This window comes from Pinus tabuliformis, chromosome 5_2 (assembly GCF_031772625.1).
Source record: "Pinus tabuliformis cultivar Carrire ecotype Pingquan chromosome 5_2, CPIR1, whole genome shotgun sequence".
Lineage (NCBI taxonomy): Eukaryota > Viridiplantae > Streptophyta > Pinopsida > Pinales > Pinaceae > Pinus > Pinus tabuliformis.
The window spans coordinates 623,520,750-623,539,493 of NC_142306.1; the positions used below are offsets into that span (position 1 = coordinate 623,520,750).

The 18,744-nt window shown below is 36.2% G+C and overlaps 1 protein-coding gene across 2 annotated transcripts in view; it reads left to right on the forward strand.

Annotated features, from left to right (window-relative positions):
• Positions 1-6,590: 6,590 nt before the first annotated feature.
• Positions 6,591-18,744, forward strand: part of LOC149160585 (ubiquitin carboxyl-terminal hydrolase 17-like) — a 131,249-nt gene continuing 119,095 nt past the window's right edge. The window contains exon 1 of one of the 2 annotated variants that reach the window (XR_016261801.1): positions 6,591-7,567. Coding sequence is in view for 1 of the 2 variants with exons in the window: in XM_089436736.1 (XP_089292862.1) it covers positions 7,272-7,567 (296 nt within the window). In the remaining variant the exon portion in view is untranslated. The remainder of the gene's footprint in view (positions 7,568-18,744) is intronic. The other variant, XM_089436736.1, reaches the window with a different exon arrangement.

Consider the following 18,744-nt stretch of genomic DNA (forward strand, 5'->3'; position numbering starts at 1 on the left):
TGGATGAGTTTCCTTTATAGGAAAACTCATGCAACTGATAGTAACCTGTCCTTGACATTTAGCTCAACTGGGTCTTTCTCTGAATAGACATGCATGAATTACTGATGAGAGAATCTTCATTCATCTGGAGTACACTAGTTGGATGCATGCATGCATTAACTGACTGAACTCACAATTAGTTCCTCAAACGGTTTGGAACTAATTTAACTGGACTTAACTCAGTAAATTGAGATAACTAATTACAACTCAATATTATCTCCTTAATTAAGGGATAATCTCCTTAATTTAAGGGATAAATGTTGCATGACTTCACAGAGACTTCTAACTTGAATTTCTCCAACTAATTAACTCAAGATGAATTAATTAATTATTTTTCAAGCAGCTAGTGAGACTAAATTCGAATTTAATTCACAATTTTAATTCAAGGACAAATTAAAATTGGAATATTCTGGATTCTATTTTTAACATTTCTTGTTGCTATTTTCAACACTCCCTCTCAACAAGAAAGGAATTCAACTCGATCCTGATCCTGAACCTTTGGAATGTTTTGCATGCAACACTTCTCTCTAGTGTTGTTGCTCCAGCAATCTCCAGAAACAAAAAAAACATCCAACCCGAATCAAAATGATGCCTCTGTCATCAAAGTCTTTGACTACTATTGCCTCTGTCAACTGAAAAATCTGCGCTTCTGCTGACTTAGCCTTTCTGCATTGTTGTCAATCCTTCTTTGCGCTCTTCAGTATCTGACTTCTCTAGCCTCTGTCATTTTGATCTCTTACTGCATCAATCCCACTGATTCCTCCCGCTATCATGTACTTTGGGCTCTCGTAGCAAGGTACGATCCATGAGATAAAACCTCTTAATGGACCCTGCCCAATTTCAGCCTGCTTGGGACTATCACTTCACATCGCCCCACCTCACACCTGGAGGTATGGTTGCATGTAATCCCTTTGCCTTCTCCAATTGTGGCTCCTCCGCAATTGTCTGAGACTTCTTCTTGGACTGCATGTTGAGAGGTAATTTACTCTCCCTCTCAACCACCAAGTCTTTAACATTTGCCTTGCTCCTCAAGGCTTTGCATGCAGCTTGAACCTCAAGAGCATACAGGTTCTTGACTCGTGAACCGATCTATTTCACCTGTCTCGTGGTGATGTGTCTAAGTAACGCCTTTCCTTTACTGAAGACAACATCGTAGCCTTTGTCCTCCAACATCGCGACCGATACCAAGTTCTTCTTCAGTCCAGGCACATACTTAGGAGGTTCTCCCTCTGAAAAGCAACCGTTCCCACTCCTGAAATGCTATACCTTTCGTTATTACCCATCTCTATGCGCATCTTGAGGTCTTTCTCCTCCAAGGCATTGAATAAACTTTTATCGTCGGTCATGTGGAATGAGGCTCCACTGTCAAGATACCAAACACAACCCATTATCGATGACACCATGCATGCGATGAGGGTAAAGTCCACTTCGAACTGAGAGGCTAATGCCTCACCTTCTGATCCTACCGAGGATCCCTTCTTGGACTTCTTCGATGGGCAATTAGTCGCATAATGTCCCATCTCAATATTTTTTTTTTTTTTTTTAAGTATGATATGAATTCGATTTGCACCTGCAACCTCGAACTTCAAACTTCGAATTCTCTTCTCTGTATACTGTTCACTGCTCCGATAAACTTGGCTCTGATACCATGTAGAAATCCTGACTGTAGATTAACCTGATAATGCAATATAACTAAAGCAAAATACTTTAATCTACTTCTACAATCAATTTTGCGAAAGCTTAAAATATTTAAGCAAGATCAAGTTGAACACATATAACCAGAAGAAGAATCAATGCACATGAAACATAGAAGAATACTCAGGGGAAAGCCTCAGCTAAAAACCCCACTATCTGTATTATCATACAAGGTGGAAATATATCAGAATAATACAAAGTCTTAGCTCTCACAGCTAGCCATCTCTCAGTACAATCCTCCTGAATGCTCACAGGCAAACAAGGCTTCTCACAAACCTTCTCCTCTACCCTCCAAGACTCTTATTCCCTTGCGCTATTTCTCTAGGGTGATCCTTATTACCAAGTGTAACACTGATCTCACACCCTATAAAACTGCGCAATCCTCAAGGAACCTTGTTCCTTTTGCATGGATGAGTTTCCTTTATAGGAAAACTCATGCAACTGATAGTAACCTGTCCTTGACATTTAGCTCAACTGGGTCTTTCTTTGAATATACATGTATGAGTTATTGATGAGATAATCTTCAGTTATCTGGAGTACACTAGTTGGATGCATGCATGCATTAACTGACTAAACTCACAATTAGTTCCTCAAATAGTTTGGAACTAATTTAACTGGGCTTAACTCAGTAAACTGAGCTAACTAGTTAGAACTCAAATACAACTCAATCTTATCTCCTTAATTAAGGGATAATCTCCTTAATTTAAGGGATAACTATTGCATGACTTCACAAAGACTTCTAACTTGAATTTCTCCAACTAATTAACTCAAGATGAATTAATTAATTATTTTTCAAGCAGCTGGTGAGACTAAATTTGAATTTAATTCACAATTTTAATTCAAGGACAAGTTAAAATTGGAATATTCTGTATTCTATTTTTAACATTTCTTGTTGCTATTTTCAACACTCCTGAGCTTCAAGTGTAGAATGGTCAAGAAGTCACAAAGTAACTATGGCTCCATAAGTTCCAACTGCCATTGGAAGTATTCTAGGCACCTCTTAGGCCTCACCTTGGGCATGCCATCCCAACCAATTCCCCCGTCCATGATCTAGTCTCACCTGTGACAACAAAGGAGATTTGGTCATCAAATTACACTACAAAGTTCAAAACAAGTTTTACCAGGTTACAAGGCTTTAATAACTATTTGAGGTCATAGGGTTTTAATGGATGTTTAAACTCATATCTCCACTAATCCCATCATATCCAACCAGGAGAGTGAATATGAATCGGGGATAGGATAACAAGATACTTGTAGACAGGGAGGTCAAATGGCATGGATAGAGTTTCCCTATAGAAGGAACTCAAATTCTAGGCAACAATGGTACCTCCATGGCATTGGGTTCCTCCTACCAACATAATGGGAAACTTGACTTATATGTGTATTTACCATTTTTTCCAGTTGGCACACGATGGACTAGCTCCCCATACTTTGGACTTAAGTTATCATATGACTTATGAGTATCCTTCACAAAGTGACTTCTCTATATTTTTTTCATTTCCTAGGCTTAAGAACCATGTGATGATCTTACCCTTTCACCTTTCCCTCTTGTGGAGTTCTAGCCCCCCATACTCGAGTGGTGTGCAGTTGTGATGCATTTTATTTCCATGCATGTGATTACATACTTCACATTAGGCTTGTTGACCTTAGAAAAAATATCCATATGCACATAGGCTCCAAAACAAGTAAATAATTGATGTATATGGGCATGTAAGCCTTAACACAAGCTAACTCACCAACCTAATAGTTAGATATTTGAATACATAGAAGGGTTCATCCTAGGGATGCTAACTCTCCTCAAGTGGGTGAGTTAGTTTCCAAACAAGGCCTTCTTGACCATTTTATCTACTTCAATTATTTTGATATCTCCCCATTCATCTTTTGATTCATAGTTCATTTCCTATGTCTAATCGTTTTCTCAATGTCAATACCGTCATTAGGTTATTGGTGGTTTCCCTTATATTTTGTACATAAACCGAATGGCATCCCTTAGTAAATTAGACCTATGTAAATAAAAAAACTTATTTTAAATTTAAAATAATGTAAAATTGGTGTTTTGATTGGGGTCTCCATCTCTCGTACCATGTTCACTGCTCCTTCACAAGCATTGGTGGGTTTTCCTAAGTGCCATTACACAATGTTTAGTGCCCTAATTTTTACAATTTAACCAATTAATCTAAATTAAATAATTTATACCAGATTCAAATGCCATAATTTTACAATTTAACCAGTCAATCTAAACTACACAATTTATTTGCAAGTACTTACTTTAAAATCTATTGTTTGAAGGCGAATTTGAATTGTCCTTGCTCCCGCTCCTACTACCAAACCGATCTTTTCCTCCCAGCCTATTTGAGATCAACCTATCCAGTTCTCAGATCGAAAAGACTTCGAAATAGAGGTCTTCTGACCCCCGTGCCCAAAGCTGCAAGAACAATTAAGGTCCAATGTTCCTCTATGTCTATGATTTTCTCGGTATTTCCTTCTTTGTCTGTGAAAGACAAAAAAAAACTCTTCCCTTTTATGCACTATTCCTTATCCTTATATTCCCACACCACCATCTTAGCCTTCAACATTTTTATTTTAATTTGTTTTTCCCTACATACTGACACGTGGAAACCTAGAATGATATTTTTATCCCTTTGAGAGGTGGTCACACCTTTTATGCTTAAATAACATTATTTGTAACTAAACATGAATTAAGGATATGTGCTTGTTAAAATATATATTCCACTGTTTATGTCATAGGTACTTTGGACATCTTTATATATATGTGTGTGTTAATATTTCTTTTATTTCCTTTAGTTACTTTATATTATAATTAATATAAAATATATAATTTTTTTTTAATTAATAAAATTAAAAATGTTATATTTCCCTTTTATTTTGTATAATCCTTTGTATTTACTTTTATTTTGAATAATGTGTTAATTAAATATTATCATGGTGGTATAAATAAAGAGTAACCCACTCAATATATTCATTATATTCTAGTGAGTTAGATATTTACTGAGTACTTCAATAATTAATTCTTTACCCTATACTTGGACATTTTTTTATAATTAGTTAGTACGTGTACTAGTGCAGTATATGTGATGCATTCATATGTAGCTATCATATGCACACCTCATATGCATGCTAATATTATTATGCTCCCTTTACTTTGAGATGAGTCTTTACACAATGAGAGGTTATCCTTTGCTACAACCATCACTATAATTTAATGCATCTTCTTATAAAATGCATTGTTCTACTACATGGCTTTATTCCATTTTCTTCTACAAAAATGTATCTCTCTTACATGGCCTCCTATTGTCACATTCTTTGTTGCTTTCATAACAAAGCATTTCCCCCTTCATCTCCAAACTTGGATGTGTCTCTTAGATCTAATCTTTAGCTTGGTTGGACCTTGGGGGACATTATGAGTGTCACACCACTTTCATACCAATTATTAATAAATCTCATCCAAAATCTTCACCATATTAGCAAGATTGTTTGCTACCTCATCTTCCATCCTTTGTATACACTGTGCTTGTATATCTAAGAAGGATCTTAGCACAAGAGTATTCTCCATAGGAGGGTGACTTAGTTTTAAAAGAAGGATTTTTGACCCAATACTACCCACTTTATGTATCATTGTTTTTGAGTCTCTCTATTCATTATTTGATTCACAGTTCTTTTCCTATGTATAATCCCTTTCTCAATGCCATTATCTTTGGTTGGTGGTCTTTGTCATATTTCGTACATAAGACTAATGGGTCCCCTCCAATAAATTTTGGTTTTGGAGGATCTCCCTATCTTTGTGTTGCCTACTAGGTATTATTATAACTACATGCATTGCTATTTAATATTGTAAAAATTATACCAACAAGTATCTATTTGATATCTTTATCTAGACACCTATATGTGACTAATACTTATTTACCACTAAAAATAAATAAGTATTAATTTCAATGCATTTTCTTTAGAGAATGAGTTATATTATAAATAAATTACCAATTTTCCCCAAAAATATAAATTTTATTTTTATTCAAACAATTACAATAATTAATCATAATCATTTATATTATATTCTTTTTTTTATACAATGGGAAAGCCTATCATAACTCAGTGGTTAAACCAAGAGTGTGGAAAACTATCACTGGTTGCTATCTACAAATGTAGGCTAACTCATCATTGTTATTCAAAGAAAACCACACCACTTAGAATTACTCGTTGATGGTCCATAAAAAGGTAGGCTTTCACCCTTGCCAAATGTCTCTTGGTCTTGTGTTTTTGTCATATTTCCTTACATCTAAAAAAGATGAACTCTTAGCCACACAAAACCAATTTTAAAACATACTCCAAAATCAATTATATTCCAAATCTTATCATAACATTATCTACTCAACATACTCAAATTTAAAATAACATTAAAAATATAAAACACACTCTCAATACAAACCAAACATGATATCCCTTATTAACTAAAATAAGGATATGATGCACAATCAACCACCACTTCTAATACTCAATATTCCACATAATGGGGCAATGAAAAGGATATACATCCCCAAATTCAAATCAAAGAATTCTCACCTTTATGGAACTTGGAAAAGCCATTTGTACCTGAAAAGCCTAAGAATCAAAAGGAGATGGGACACATGTCCTTGCCACATCTCCACAAAAGGACAGCACTTACCGACATTTTTTTGTCATTCTCGAGCTCCAATATTCCCTCGAGACCCCACAACTTGTTGCAGCCTAGGCTCGTGCGGACCCCAAAAAGTTTACAGAATTAAATAATAACAATTAAAGTTGTGCGAGTGCGGGCGGAGTCCGTTCGACCAAAATGTCCCTCGTATTCAGCGGAGCCGCCAATTTAGCCACGGTTATCAGCTTTATGATCGTAGTAGAGGCGGTTCTGCCATCACATCAGATGACGAGTCGAGCACCAAAGTAAACAGAGGACTGAAATTAAACCGCCATCATGATTCCGTAGCTTTTCATTCAATTCAATTCTCCATCATTTAGATCAGACTCACATTGTGTTTCTCTATTATGGGATCTACATTCAATGATCAGGGCTTCCTGTTGAGTGTTCAGAGTAACCATTATTCATTTGCTTCATGAATCTGGAAATTTTCTGTCGTGGATGCCCAAATTTCCACTTTAACTGGACAGCCACTTGAATGTTATGAATGTTTTGGCAGAGAGCAAGAGCTTCATGCAGGGTTCCCGTGGTCTGAGATCTTTAATGCTGTAGACCCACGAAAAAATTTGGACGTCGGACAGATGAAAATGTTTGAAGTGGGTATGTGTATTTGAGCTGAAAGGAGTTCAATTAGAAACCCATTAGAGGTTTATTTGTTTTTCCGCTTGGATCTTTTCATGTCGCGATCTGTGCAAAACTCAGAAACCTCGAATATTTTGGATGTGTATATGTTGGGGCTAAGAGGATTCGATTGGACACAGAAGAAGATTTTTTCTGTGTCATATTCAATGATCAGAGCTTTGCTCTGCCGATTAATAGATGCATTTAGAGTGGAACTTATTAAATGCATGATCACAGGAGAACAGGAATCCAGGGCTTTTTCTCAGCCACGTTGGTGGTAATTTACCTGGTTTTTGTATTAATGGTGTTGAAATGGAAGGCTAGTGCAGCAGCCAAGAAGGGGGAGAGCAGGGAGTTGTTGGTCTCGGAAGCACAAGAAACAGCTGCTTTAGTTGAGGGCGAGGGTGCGTACATGAGTGATTATTCTGTTACAGTTCAAACACCACCTCAGTATGAGTGTGCTGTTTGTTTCAGGACTGCTTCAAAGCGTTGTGGGAGATGCAAAGTTTTAAGATACTGGTAAGTGCCATCTGGGTGGGTTTTATTTTATTTTTTTATATAATTGTTTGGACATGAATGTTAACTCAATACACTTACATATATCTGCTTTTGGTTGCTCAAATCTCCTAATGCCCTTCGCTCCTATTTAAATAAAATGGTATTCCTACCCTTTGCGATTTTGTCATATGTGATTTTTGAGTTTCCTTAATAGTGCTTTACTTGTTTGATTCTGAGCATCCTGCGGGTCACTGTTGGCGGAACCTCTGTTAAATATGGATAGGTTGAGTCAACAGGGATTGATCTTGTGACCTTCAATAAAAAGACGCACTAATCGTTGGATCAAACCTACTTATTATACATAATCCTTAGATTAGTTGTTTGATTATTTGGTGCACAGTTCATGTCTGATGAGAGTGAGGACTGAACTTTGTGAAGTAGCTCAAATTATCAATAAGGCTGTTAGCAGGCTGGTAGTGAATACTGGCCTAATTACAATGCATACAAAGACAACCGCAGGTTAAGGAGGTTTGAACGTATGAAAATAATTCCAGAGTTTAAAAGTAATTATCCACCATTTTCGTCCTCAAAAAAATTAATGACTCTATAGAATCCTCTATATATTTATTAAATCAGATCAGTTTATATACTTTTGTATCTACTTAACTTATCAAATCAAATCAAACCTAACCTCACGTATTTGAAATCATTTTTTTTGGGTTGGGGGGTTGTGACTGGGCTGAATTGAGGTTGGGGTTAGCGCGTTTATTAGATAGAAGAAGACTGATCTATCGACAATGAGACTTGGATTATGCAAGGCTTGGTTGAGCCTAGATGTTCCTTGAAAAGTTTAATACATTTATTTATTACATTATCAACATGTTTACTACGAAAACTTTTTATAACTAAAATGACATGATTTTATGATTTTTTTACATACATACCAATTAAACATTGTTATTACTTTGTTGGGATTGGTAATTGCTTTGTTGCTTAACAATTAAGTCATATCTATGTGGTGGCAACTTAAGAGAAGTGATGAATAGGGATATTCTTGTAAAACATTATTGAATGGTTATATAAATTAGGCTCTCTTCTCTTCTACATCAGTTCAGAAATTTCATTTTCTAGATCTAAGTTCTCTTTGTTTTTGTTCTTAGATTTGTCTTTTTCAAAGAAATTGAAGTTGCTTCAAAGTTACTGTCTTATCTTATGATTTTTAGAGAATATTTATAGTAATCTATGTTTTCTATTTTTTGGAGGACAAATGACAAACTTTTAGTAATCCAAAATGCTACCTTCAATTAACTAAATGCCAAGCCACTTTTAGAAGCTCCACATTTTCAAGATTGTTTGCTTCTCTGGTGTAGAAGTCAAGTGTGTAAGTAGCAAAGATTTTAGCACAAGATTTACAAATTTAAATCCATTGAATTTGGTACCTTTTGTCCGATTACCAAAATTTATACAAGCTGAAACTAGTATGTTTCTTCTTGAACCTTTGAATCACAACTACTTTTAATCCCCATTCTTACCAAAGGATATATAGGTAAAAGGTTACACCCTACAACGATGCTACTGTGGGTTAGGTTACATAGGAGGCCACTTGGGATATATCTAGTAATAGTAGAAGGCACTTTTCAAAGAGATTGAACAAAACCACAAGATGCAATGAATCCAGTGCAACAAAACAAAGGATGTGGAGAAACAAACAATTCTCATTTGAGGAGGGACAAAGTTTAAACAATTTATAAATTATGAAAGGTTTCATTCCATATATCTCAATTTTCACAAGATGGGAAATACAATTGCTAAACAATAGTTACAAACAAAGACCCATGGTGACGATGTAAAACAAAATTATTGTGGTAAGTTTGTCATTGTCTTGTTTTGGTAAATAAAAATGACAACCTAGAGGGTCCCATATATTCATGGTTTCATATGGTTGGAAAATTCAAATGATATGGACACACTTGATGGGAAGAATCTAATTAAAGTCGATGCTACTAAGGGTTTTCTTTGATAAATATGTTACGTTGTGGAGCTCTTGAGATAACAATTATAGGAATCTCCAAGTACATTGTGGAGCTCTCAAGATAATGATTATAGGAATCTCCAGGTTCATTGTTAAATTCTTGATGATCCATGTGTGTTAAGCATCATATAAATATTTGCACTAATCCATTTCAAGACAATGCAGAACTAGTTTATTATGTCCAATGACACACATCATGTAACAAGTCTTTGTGTTTGCGAAAGACAAATAAAGTTCCATGGGAGTTACTTAGTTACATGTTACAACTACCCTATTCATTTACAAGCATAGGTGTAAACCATACTACCTTGTTCAAAATGATGATAGGTTAATCATTAAACACCAAGACTTATGACATAGTTTCAATCTAGAAAGCCAATGTTAATTACCAACTTGTTCTCTCCTACACTATGTGTTAATGTACATTTCAAAGTATGCGCAAAGGTAGAGGAAAAATTAGAAAAACTATTGCTATATGCTAACCATAAACTCGCAAATTGTGGCTGCATAGGATTTCATTGTAGTTGCAATTAAAGAGTTCTTTACCAAAATTCTAATTGAGCGAAACATAGAAGCACAAGAAACATACCATATGCTACAAATAGTTTCTTGTTGTAGTGGATCGTTTCTTTCCTTGAATGTGAACTAAAAGATTTTTAGGTGTGTTGCATATGATGCAAGTTATTTAATTTTAACAACAACCTTCATTACCGCATACTTAAAATGAACCCTTTCTTTAGAAACACTGCAACTTATTAAAGTTGCAAGAACTTTGGTCCTTTGATGCTCACTAGAGAAGGGAAAAGTGGAAAAAATGGTTCCTATTGTGCTTGTATGTGTGTTGTTTGATACTTTACAATTATTTTTATAGATTAAAATTTCCACATTGATTTTTATCGAATAAAGCTTTTGATGTACAAACCTTTTCATGAAATTCCCAATGACATTGGTTCCTTATATGAAGAAATAATTGCAAATTGTGATCAAATAAAAGGATCATATAATGAATGGCATGTTGGCCACATCTTGTAAAAACCTCGAAATAAAATATCTTCTTGATGATGAAATGCATGCTTGACATCACATTGAATTGGATTAATGGGAATTCTTGTCTCAACTCCACCCTAGCAACACCATCGAACTTAGTGACCTAAATATTCTTGGTCATTGCAACTTTGGCAAAAACCTCAATTGGAGCTATACTTTTATCCTTGTACACATGCAAGAGATAGTTGTACAGTTCATATACTTCAGTCATTCAAACCACCAAATTCAACATGTTGATTCTTCCATTCCCCCTTCTTTATACTCATTATCCTCCACCCAATGTATGAATTTCAACTTTGCTCTAATATAAAACATCCCTTTAGTAAAAATGATCCTCCAGGATATTGTTGACACCAAAATGTCATACTTAATTGGATGCATTGAACATGCACTTCTAAAAACTTCAATCAACAAATGCAACCTCGTGCTACTACTTAATTCGATTGGCATCACAACCTTTAGCATACATGCACATCAAGATTAAATGTATTCCTTCTAATTCCCATAAAGGAGATGCATCCTCTAGAGGGATAATCATTGCTAACTCTCCAAGAGGAATTAAAGCGTGTTTTCTACTTTCTCATTAATGAGATGAGCTTCAAAGGATCAAAATTATTTAGTTTCACTATTAGAAATTTGCATGAGCATTCCACTACCAACAAAACACCCTATTTGGTGGTGATTCCATTATCTTATTGGTGAGCTAGATAAATTGACTTTGATATTTTAATGTATGCGTGTTAAAGACGAGTCCAAGTGGATGAGGTTCTTCCAAAAGTACCTTCCTCGCTAAGAGGGAGTGTCGAAAATGTAGTGAGTAAGGTATTCTGGCTTGTGCCTTAGCTAGAAAAGACCTCGAGTTGTTCTCATAAGTTAGACTTCAGTTAGGATGAGTTATTTCCATTTTACTGGAATAATCATGAAGTTAACATGCATAGAGTTGGAGCTTTAGTTAAGTAGACGTCTCCATCAGTTTGATTAGAACGAGTTGGGAGCTTCAGTCCTTGATTGAAGCAAGGATGAGTTAGAGAACTAGTTAGACTCAGTTAACTAGTCAATCACAACTCATGTTCTAAATTTGTAACTTGCCAAATTTAGCATGGATCAGATCTATAAAGAGGAGAACGAAGACACAAGAAGTCACAAGTTTTGTGCACAAAGGTTTATGTGACAAGACAAAGCTCACAGGTTGTGAGAAAGCTTTGTTTGTGGAGAGTGCAAAGAGCTTGTGTCCTAAGTAATAGGAGATCACAAGTGTGCTAGGATTTGGGAGTTGGGATCAAGGGTTGGTAGGGAAAGTTTAGGCTAGATCAGTAGGAGAACAACTTTATTCTCAAGAGACTAATTGCTTTGTATTTGATTCAATTGCTCCAAGATAATCAATAAAAGACTACATCAAGCAAGCAAGTTTTCTCTGTTGGGTTTCATGAGAAAAGTTTGTCAATTTGTGTGATGTGTTTTTATTCTGTTGCATATGAATTATTAAGAAGCTATGTATCTTGGTGAAAGTAAAATAGTTTTGGTTTCAGTTATTCATATAAGTAGTTGCAGAGCTTCGTGGAAACTTAACATGGTATCAAAGCAGAGATAAACATAAAGACCAACACCAAATTGACTAGTTGGTAGACAATACAATTCATGCAAAAAGCTTGCATTATGTTGAAATATGTAACTAGGTTCGGTATTCATAATGACATATGTAATCATGATTTTATGTATTTAATGAAAAGAGAAAAATAATCTTTTTTATTTGCGTTCTTGAGGCATGGGTTTCACGCTCAAGGGAAATTTATTTTTAAGTCAAGCACCCATTGAGTGCTTCTAGGTTTGTCATAAAGTCAATTTTGTCATTGTCATGTATTGAAGAGCCATTTGGGCATTACATATTGTAAAGAAAATTTTATCGTGTCAAAAGACCCTCCAAGACCTTGTCATGGCACAAAGATCAAATCGGCCTAGATGAAGGGACAATTCGGCCTCAAGATAGCAATTTGTACCCGTCACAAGCCTATAAATAAGAAGGAATTCGACCTCATTTGGACACTCACTCGAGCAAGTTTGATCTCCTCAAGATAGAAGCTAGAAAAGGACGACGAAGAAGAAGAAGATCAAGATTGAAGTTTTTGGGCCTTTCTCTCTCTCTGTCTTTCGTTAGGGTTTCTATAGTTTCTAGGCTAGACGAAATTATGAAATTGCATCGAAGCTGTGAAGTTGCAAGATCGAAGTTGTGAAGCTGCAAGGTCAAAGCTGTGAAGCTGCAAGATCGAAGTTGTGAAACTTCCTCTATATCAAAGCTATGAAGCTGCCTCTAGATTGAAGCTATGAAGCTGCTAGGTCAAAGTTCTTGAAGTTGCATCAAGGTCAAAGTTCTGAAGCTGTTAGGTCGAAGTTGCTGAAGTTGCTAGGTTGAAGTTGCTGGAAGGTCGAAGTTTGTTGATGGAAGCTGTGTTGTATTGTCTCATTATTCTTTATGATTTGGTCGCTGTTTGATGATAGAAAACACTAATAATAATAAAGGAAGAATTTAATCAAGTAAAGTAAAAACAAATCACAAGCAGTTATCAAAGTAAGAGAAATCACCTACACTTGTTGACCCCTAGATTTCTCAACATGGTATTGGAGCTAAGGTGACTACATCAAGGAAGGTCAACACGAAGAAGGATACTCTAGGGCCGAAGTATAAAGAGGTAATCTTGGAAACATCAAGAGCATCAATCATCAAGAAGGACTAACCCTCTCATCATATTGAAAGGGATAAATGAAGAGCATCAAAGAAGACCTCAAAACCTTAGCTCATCCAAAGAAGGGTTCCACACTTGAAGCATTCTTGTGAAACTCACACATTCTACAATCATTATCACGAGGAAGGAATATCGAAGCACTATTGGGTCTATTTTTCTGGGCTGTATTATCCACATGTGTGAAGTATTGATACATCCTTCTACAACAAAAAGTATCGAATTGCAACCACCATCAAGGATCAAGTTCTGTGCCAAGAAAGGTCTACTTTGCAAGCCGAAATAACAAGAAAAATAAGTCAAGTCAAGTGAAGTAGAAAGGAGGCAAATTTGTCCATCTTCTAGCCACACATGTGAACTAGGGTTATTGCAGAAAAGGCCAAAATTGCAGAACTGCTACATCAAGCCAAAATTTTGAAGAAGGGACGAAATTTGAGGTTGTGAAACAAGTTTAACTAGTGTTGTCTTGAAGGAAGAAAATAAGGAAAAAGCGTTGTCATCATCATCAAGGAATCAATGTGATCTCCCTTTGACCCAAGGATCACTTCTGAATAAAGACACCTTCACCAAGAATAGATCTTCTATTATCTACACCATCATCAAAATCAAGATGGCATCAAGTTGAAGATTTCATTATCTAGGAGTATCTTCACTTGACAAGTAAGTATTTTTATATCTATATTTGAATATGTCAAAATGGCTTCATATTACAAGGAACGAAACAAATTGGTTGGGTCGTCAAACTTTCTTGCATGGAAGAAGAGGATAGATTTAATCCTCATTGAAAATGAAGTCGTTGGTCATGTTAAGGGTTTAATTGTCGAACCACCGAAAGAAGAAGCTCAAGCTCTACAAGATGAAGATATAAAAAGAAGAAGGAATAGCCTCATATTTTACGAGGATGTCAGAAATAAGAGACCAACTCCAAGAGTTGGGAGAAATAATGTCTAACAAGGAAATGACTACCATAGTGCTCAATGCACTACCAGAGGATTGGGACAACTTCACATCAAGAATCTATGGGAAGAAGGAAGCTACTCCATTCAATGAACTATGGTCATCGTGCAAAATCGATGAAACCAGGTTGAAGGCAAACATCGATGTAGGATAAAGTGAGCAACTTCAAGCATTTTCTGCCATGGCTAGAAGAAAGGAAAGTTTGGGAAGCTTGGTCCTCAGAAAAAAAGGAAAACATGTTTAAGGTTCAATGCTATGGTTGTCATGAATATGGGCACTACAAGAGAGATTGTCCAAATCTCAAGAAGGACAACAACAAAAGAGGAAGGGAAGAAGCCCATATCACTGAAGAAGAGGAAGAAGCTGAAAAGAAGAAATCCAAGGAGGAGGAAATAAAAGATCTCTACTATGATTGAGATAGTCTTCCTCACCTAGTTCTTTTTTCAAGTTTATGTTTCAATTTTTCTGTTGTAGAGTATAACTATCATGGTAGGAATCATTAGAAGCATGATAGGATGCATCATGTTAGGAGATGGAATCATATACTATTGAAAGCAAGAGCTCATGACATCATCATAAAGAAGCATGAAAGATAGTTGAAATAGAAATCTATGGTTGTCACTTATAGAAGGATGTAGCTCTTGGTAACCTCATTAGATGCATAATGAGTACTTATGGGAAACATAAAGTCATCTAGTACAGAGATCATCATACATCATTAAAAAGGATCATTCGCAGGATGACGATGATCAAGATCCTTCGTTGGAATCTTCATCGGAAGGTTAACCTATTGGAAGAAGCAAGTGTCTCGCCGAGAATTCCACCTTGTATGGGATTCATGGAATGATGGTATGCTGTCAAAAGAAGTGAAGCAGGTCAAGGTGATTGAAGTTATTTCAATCAAGGAAGTTGTTGAAGGAAGTCTAGATGAACAAAAGCAAGAGATGAGGTATGTATGCTTGTATTTGATAAAATTGAGTCATGTTATATAGTTGTAGATAACATGGATAAATGCTCCACCTCATGAGCATGATCAAGAGAAAGGGATCTCCTCGTTTGGAAGGATGCATAAAGGCATGGTTCACATATTGACTAGATAAAATCAACATAATAAGTCCTCATATGGAATATGAGATGGTTGATAAAAATGAAGGAACTATGAATGGAAGTTCCTGAGAAGCAATATGTGAAGAAAGTAAGGAAAGATCGTGAAAGATGCAACTGTTGTCACATAGAAAAGGAAATTAACATCTGATAACTAGAAGAATTGATTGTAACATCTCCATGGAAAAGGTATGAAGACTCCGAAGAAGTCTGGAAAGGAATATGACCCTTGACATTTAATATCTTTTTGGAGATGTTTCAATATGAATGCAAGATCTTGATACAACAAGATGTCATGATGTAAGACCATCACAAAGGTAAGTTGATGTTCATTTATTATTATTATTTTTGAACAAAATCTGGATGGGCTATGCAGGGCTACCAAAGGAAGAGTTGTAGATGTCATCTACAATTGATACTCATGTGGTGGGATGATAATATCTTGAAGAAAACATGATGTGGAGAAGGTAGTTGTATGAAGGAAAGCCATATATGGATTAGTGAATCACTTTCCAATCAAAGAAAGGATGACATGACTGACATGATTCATGAATGAAAGTGATGGATGGTTGATGCGCTACGAAGAAGTCCTAAAAGATGTAGGCTCCATAACAAAGAAGAAATTCATGACATCGAAAGAGGGAGTCCTACAATGTAGAATTTTGTAGATTTTTTCCTACAAATCAGCTAGCTTTGATATCATGTAGAACTTTTTCTACAAATCAGCTAGCTCTGATACCATGTAGAAATTTCCCACCTGTAGATCAACCTGGTAATGCAATGTACTAAATCAAAACACTTGATCTACTTCTACAAACAATTTAGCGGAAGCTTAATCAACCATGAGCAACATCAATAAGAACACATATAACTGATAAGAAGGAATCAATCACACATAACACAGAAGAATTTACCTGGGGAAAACACCTGCCTAAAACCCCATCTCTGTATTATCATACAAGTGGAAATATAGTCCGGATTACAGAAAGCCTTAGCTTGGAAGCTATCCAGCTCTCAGTACAATCCCTCTGCTGCTCATAGACAGTGAAAGGCTTCTCACAAACCTTCTCCTCTGCCCTCCAAGCCTCCTATTTCCTTGTGCAGTTTCCTTGGGGTCCAGTGCTGCCACCTGTGTGAATTGGCCTCTTCACACACTCACTAACCTCTGATCTAACTGCACAAATTTGAAGGAGATAAATCCTCATCATGGATGAGCTTCCTTTTATAGGAAAAATATTCATTCAACTGATAGTACACTGTCCCTTATCTTATCTCAATTGGGTCTTTGACAGAACTGACATGCATCAGTTATCCATGAGTGAATACACAGTTATCTGAAAATAATAGTTGTCACATGTATGCAAGCATCAACAAACTATATCTCATTAATTTAATAACTTGTTAAATTAATCTAACTGAACTTGACTAAGTTAAACTAAGTCAACTGATCCTCTCAATATAGAACTCATCCTTAATTCCTCAATCAGTGGAGTGAATTAAGGACACATTCCCCAATTAGTGGAGAAATAATTGCATGTTCTCACAAAGACTTCAAGTTTGTTTTTCCTTAACTAATTAACTCATGGAGAATTAATTAATTAATATTCAAACCGCTGGCAAGACCAAATTCAAATTTTACTCCCTATTTTAGACCAGGGACTGTCTAAAATTAGGAATCCAATTTGAACTGCTAAAAATAAAACTTCTATTTTTAGCACTTCCATTTTTCATTCCCTGTTGCCCAATATAGCACTGATGCCCAAACTACTATTTTTAGCAGTGCTATTTTTAGCAATTTCTTGTTGCCAATTTTCAACAGGTTGATGCGCTACGAAGAAGTCCCAAAAGATGTAGGCTCCATAACAAAGAAGAAATTCATGAAATCGTAAGAGGGAGTCCTACAAGCAACTGGTTGTCCTATGATCTCCACCTGGAGAGCTGTTGGAGCCTGGAAGCAAGTCCCTGGTTAAGGGGAGGCTTGGTCAAGTCCTTGGTTAAGAGGGAGCTTGGGTACATTACTTTTATAGGAATGGATGCATATCTTTATTGGAATGGGAATATCCTCCCTGGTTAAGAGGGAGAGGTAGACACATCATTCTTGTGTTCACTTGGGAAGAAAGAATGGTGGATTGTGTAAGCATCTGGCATCCAATACTCTGAGAATGTGGTAGGCCATCCAAGATAAGAGTAGTCATAGAGGACCAATATTCTTTGCGGACTGGGAATCCAAGATAATAATAGTCTTGGTGGAACATGCTCTGAGAGAACTCGGGTGGGGTATGTTCTAAGAGAGACAATAATGAGGGTGTTTATAAATCATTGGTCTTGCTAGCATTGTGCTCTGATCTTGTGGAGGGATAGAGTTGTTAGTCAAGGCCTTGCTATGTGACAATGCTAGATGATATGATGCTATACATATGGGTTACCATTCCGACTCTTCTTATGAGAATTCTTCAGATTGAGAATGACCAAGTACCTTGTATGGATTATGAATACCTCCCTAGTTAAGAGGGTGCGTTGAAATATGTAACTAGGTTCGGTCTTCATAATGGCATATGTAATTATGATTTCATGTATTTAATGAAAAGAGAAAAATAAATTTATTATTTGTGTCCTTGAGGCATGGGTTTCATGCTCAAGGGAAATTTATTTTAGGTCAAGCACCCATTGAGTGCTTCTAGGTTTGTCATAAAGTCAATTGAGTCATTGTCATGTATTGAAGACCCATTTGGGCATGTCACATATTGTAAAGAAAAATTTATTGAGTCAAATAGAGTCAAAAGGCCCTCCAAGACCTTGCCATGGCACAAAGATCAAGTCGGCCTACATGAAGGAACAAGTCGGTGTCAAGATAACAATTCATACCCCAAACAAGCCTATAAATAAGAAGGAATTCGACCTCATTTGGGCACTCACCCATTGAGTGCTTCTAGGTTTGTCATAAAGTCAATTGAGTCATTGTCATGTATTGAAGACCCATTTGGGCATGTCACATATTGTAAAGAAAAATTTATTGAGTCAAATAGAGTCAAAAGGCCCTCCAAGACCTTGCCATGGCACAAAGATCAAGTCGGCCTACATGAAGGAACAAGTCGGTGTCAAGATAACAATTCATACCCCACACAAGCCTATAAATAAGAAGGAATTCGACCTCATTTGGGCACTCATTCAAGAAAGTTCGATCTCCTCAAGATAGAAGTTGGAAAAGGACGAAGAAGAAGATCAAGATCGAAGTTTTTGGACCTCTCTCTCTCTCTCCTTCGTTAGGGTTTCTACAGTTTCTGGGCTAGACGAAATTCTGAAATTGCATTGAAGTTGTG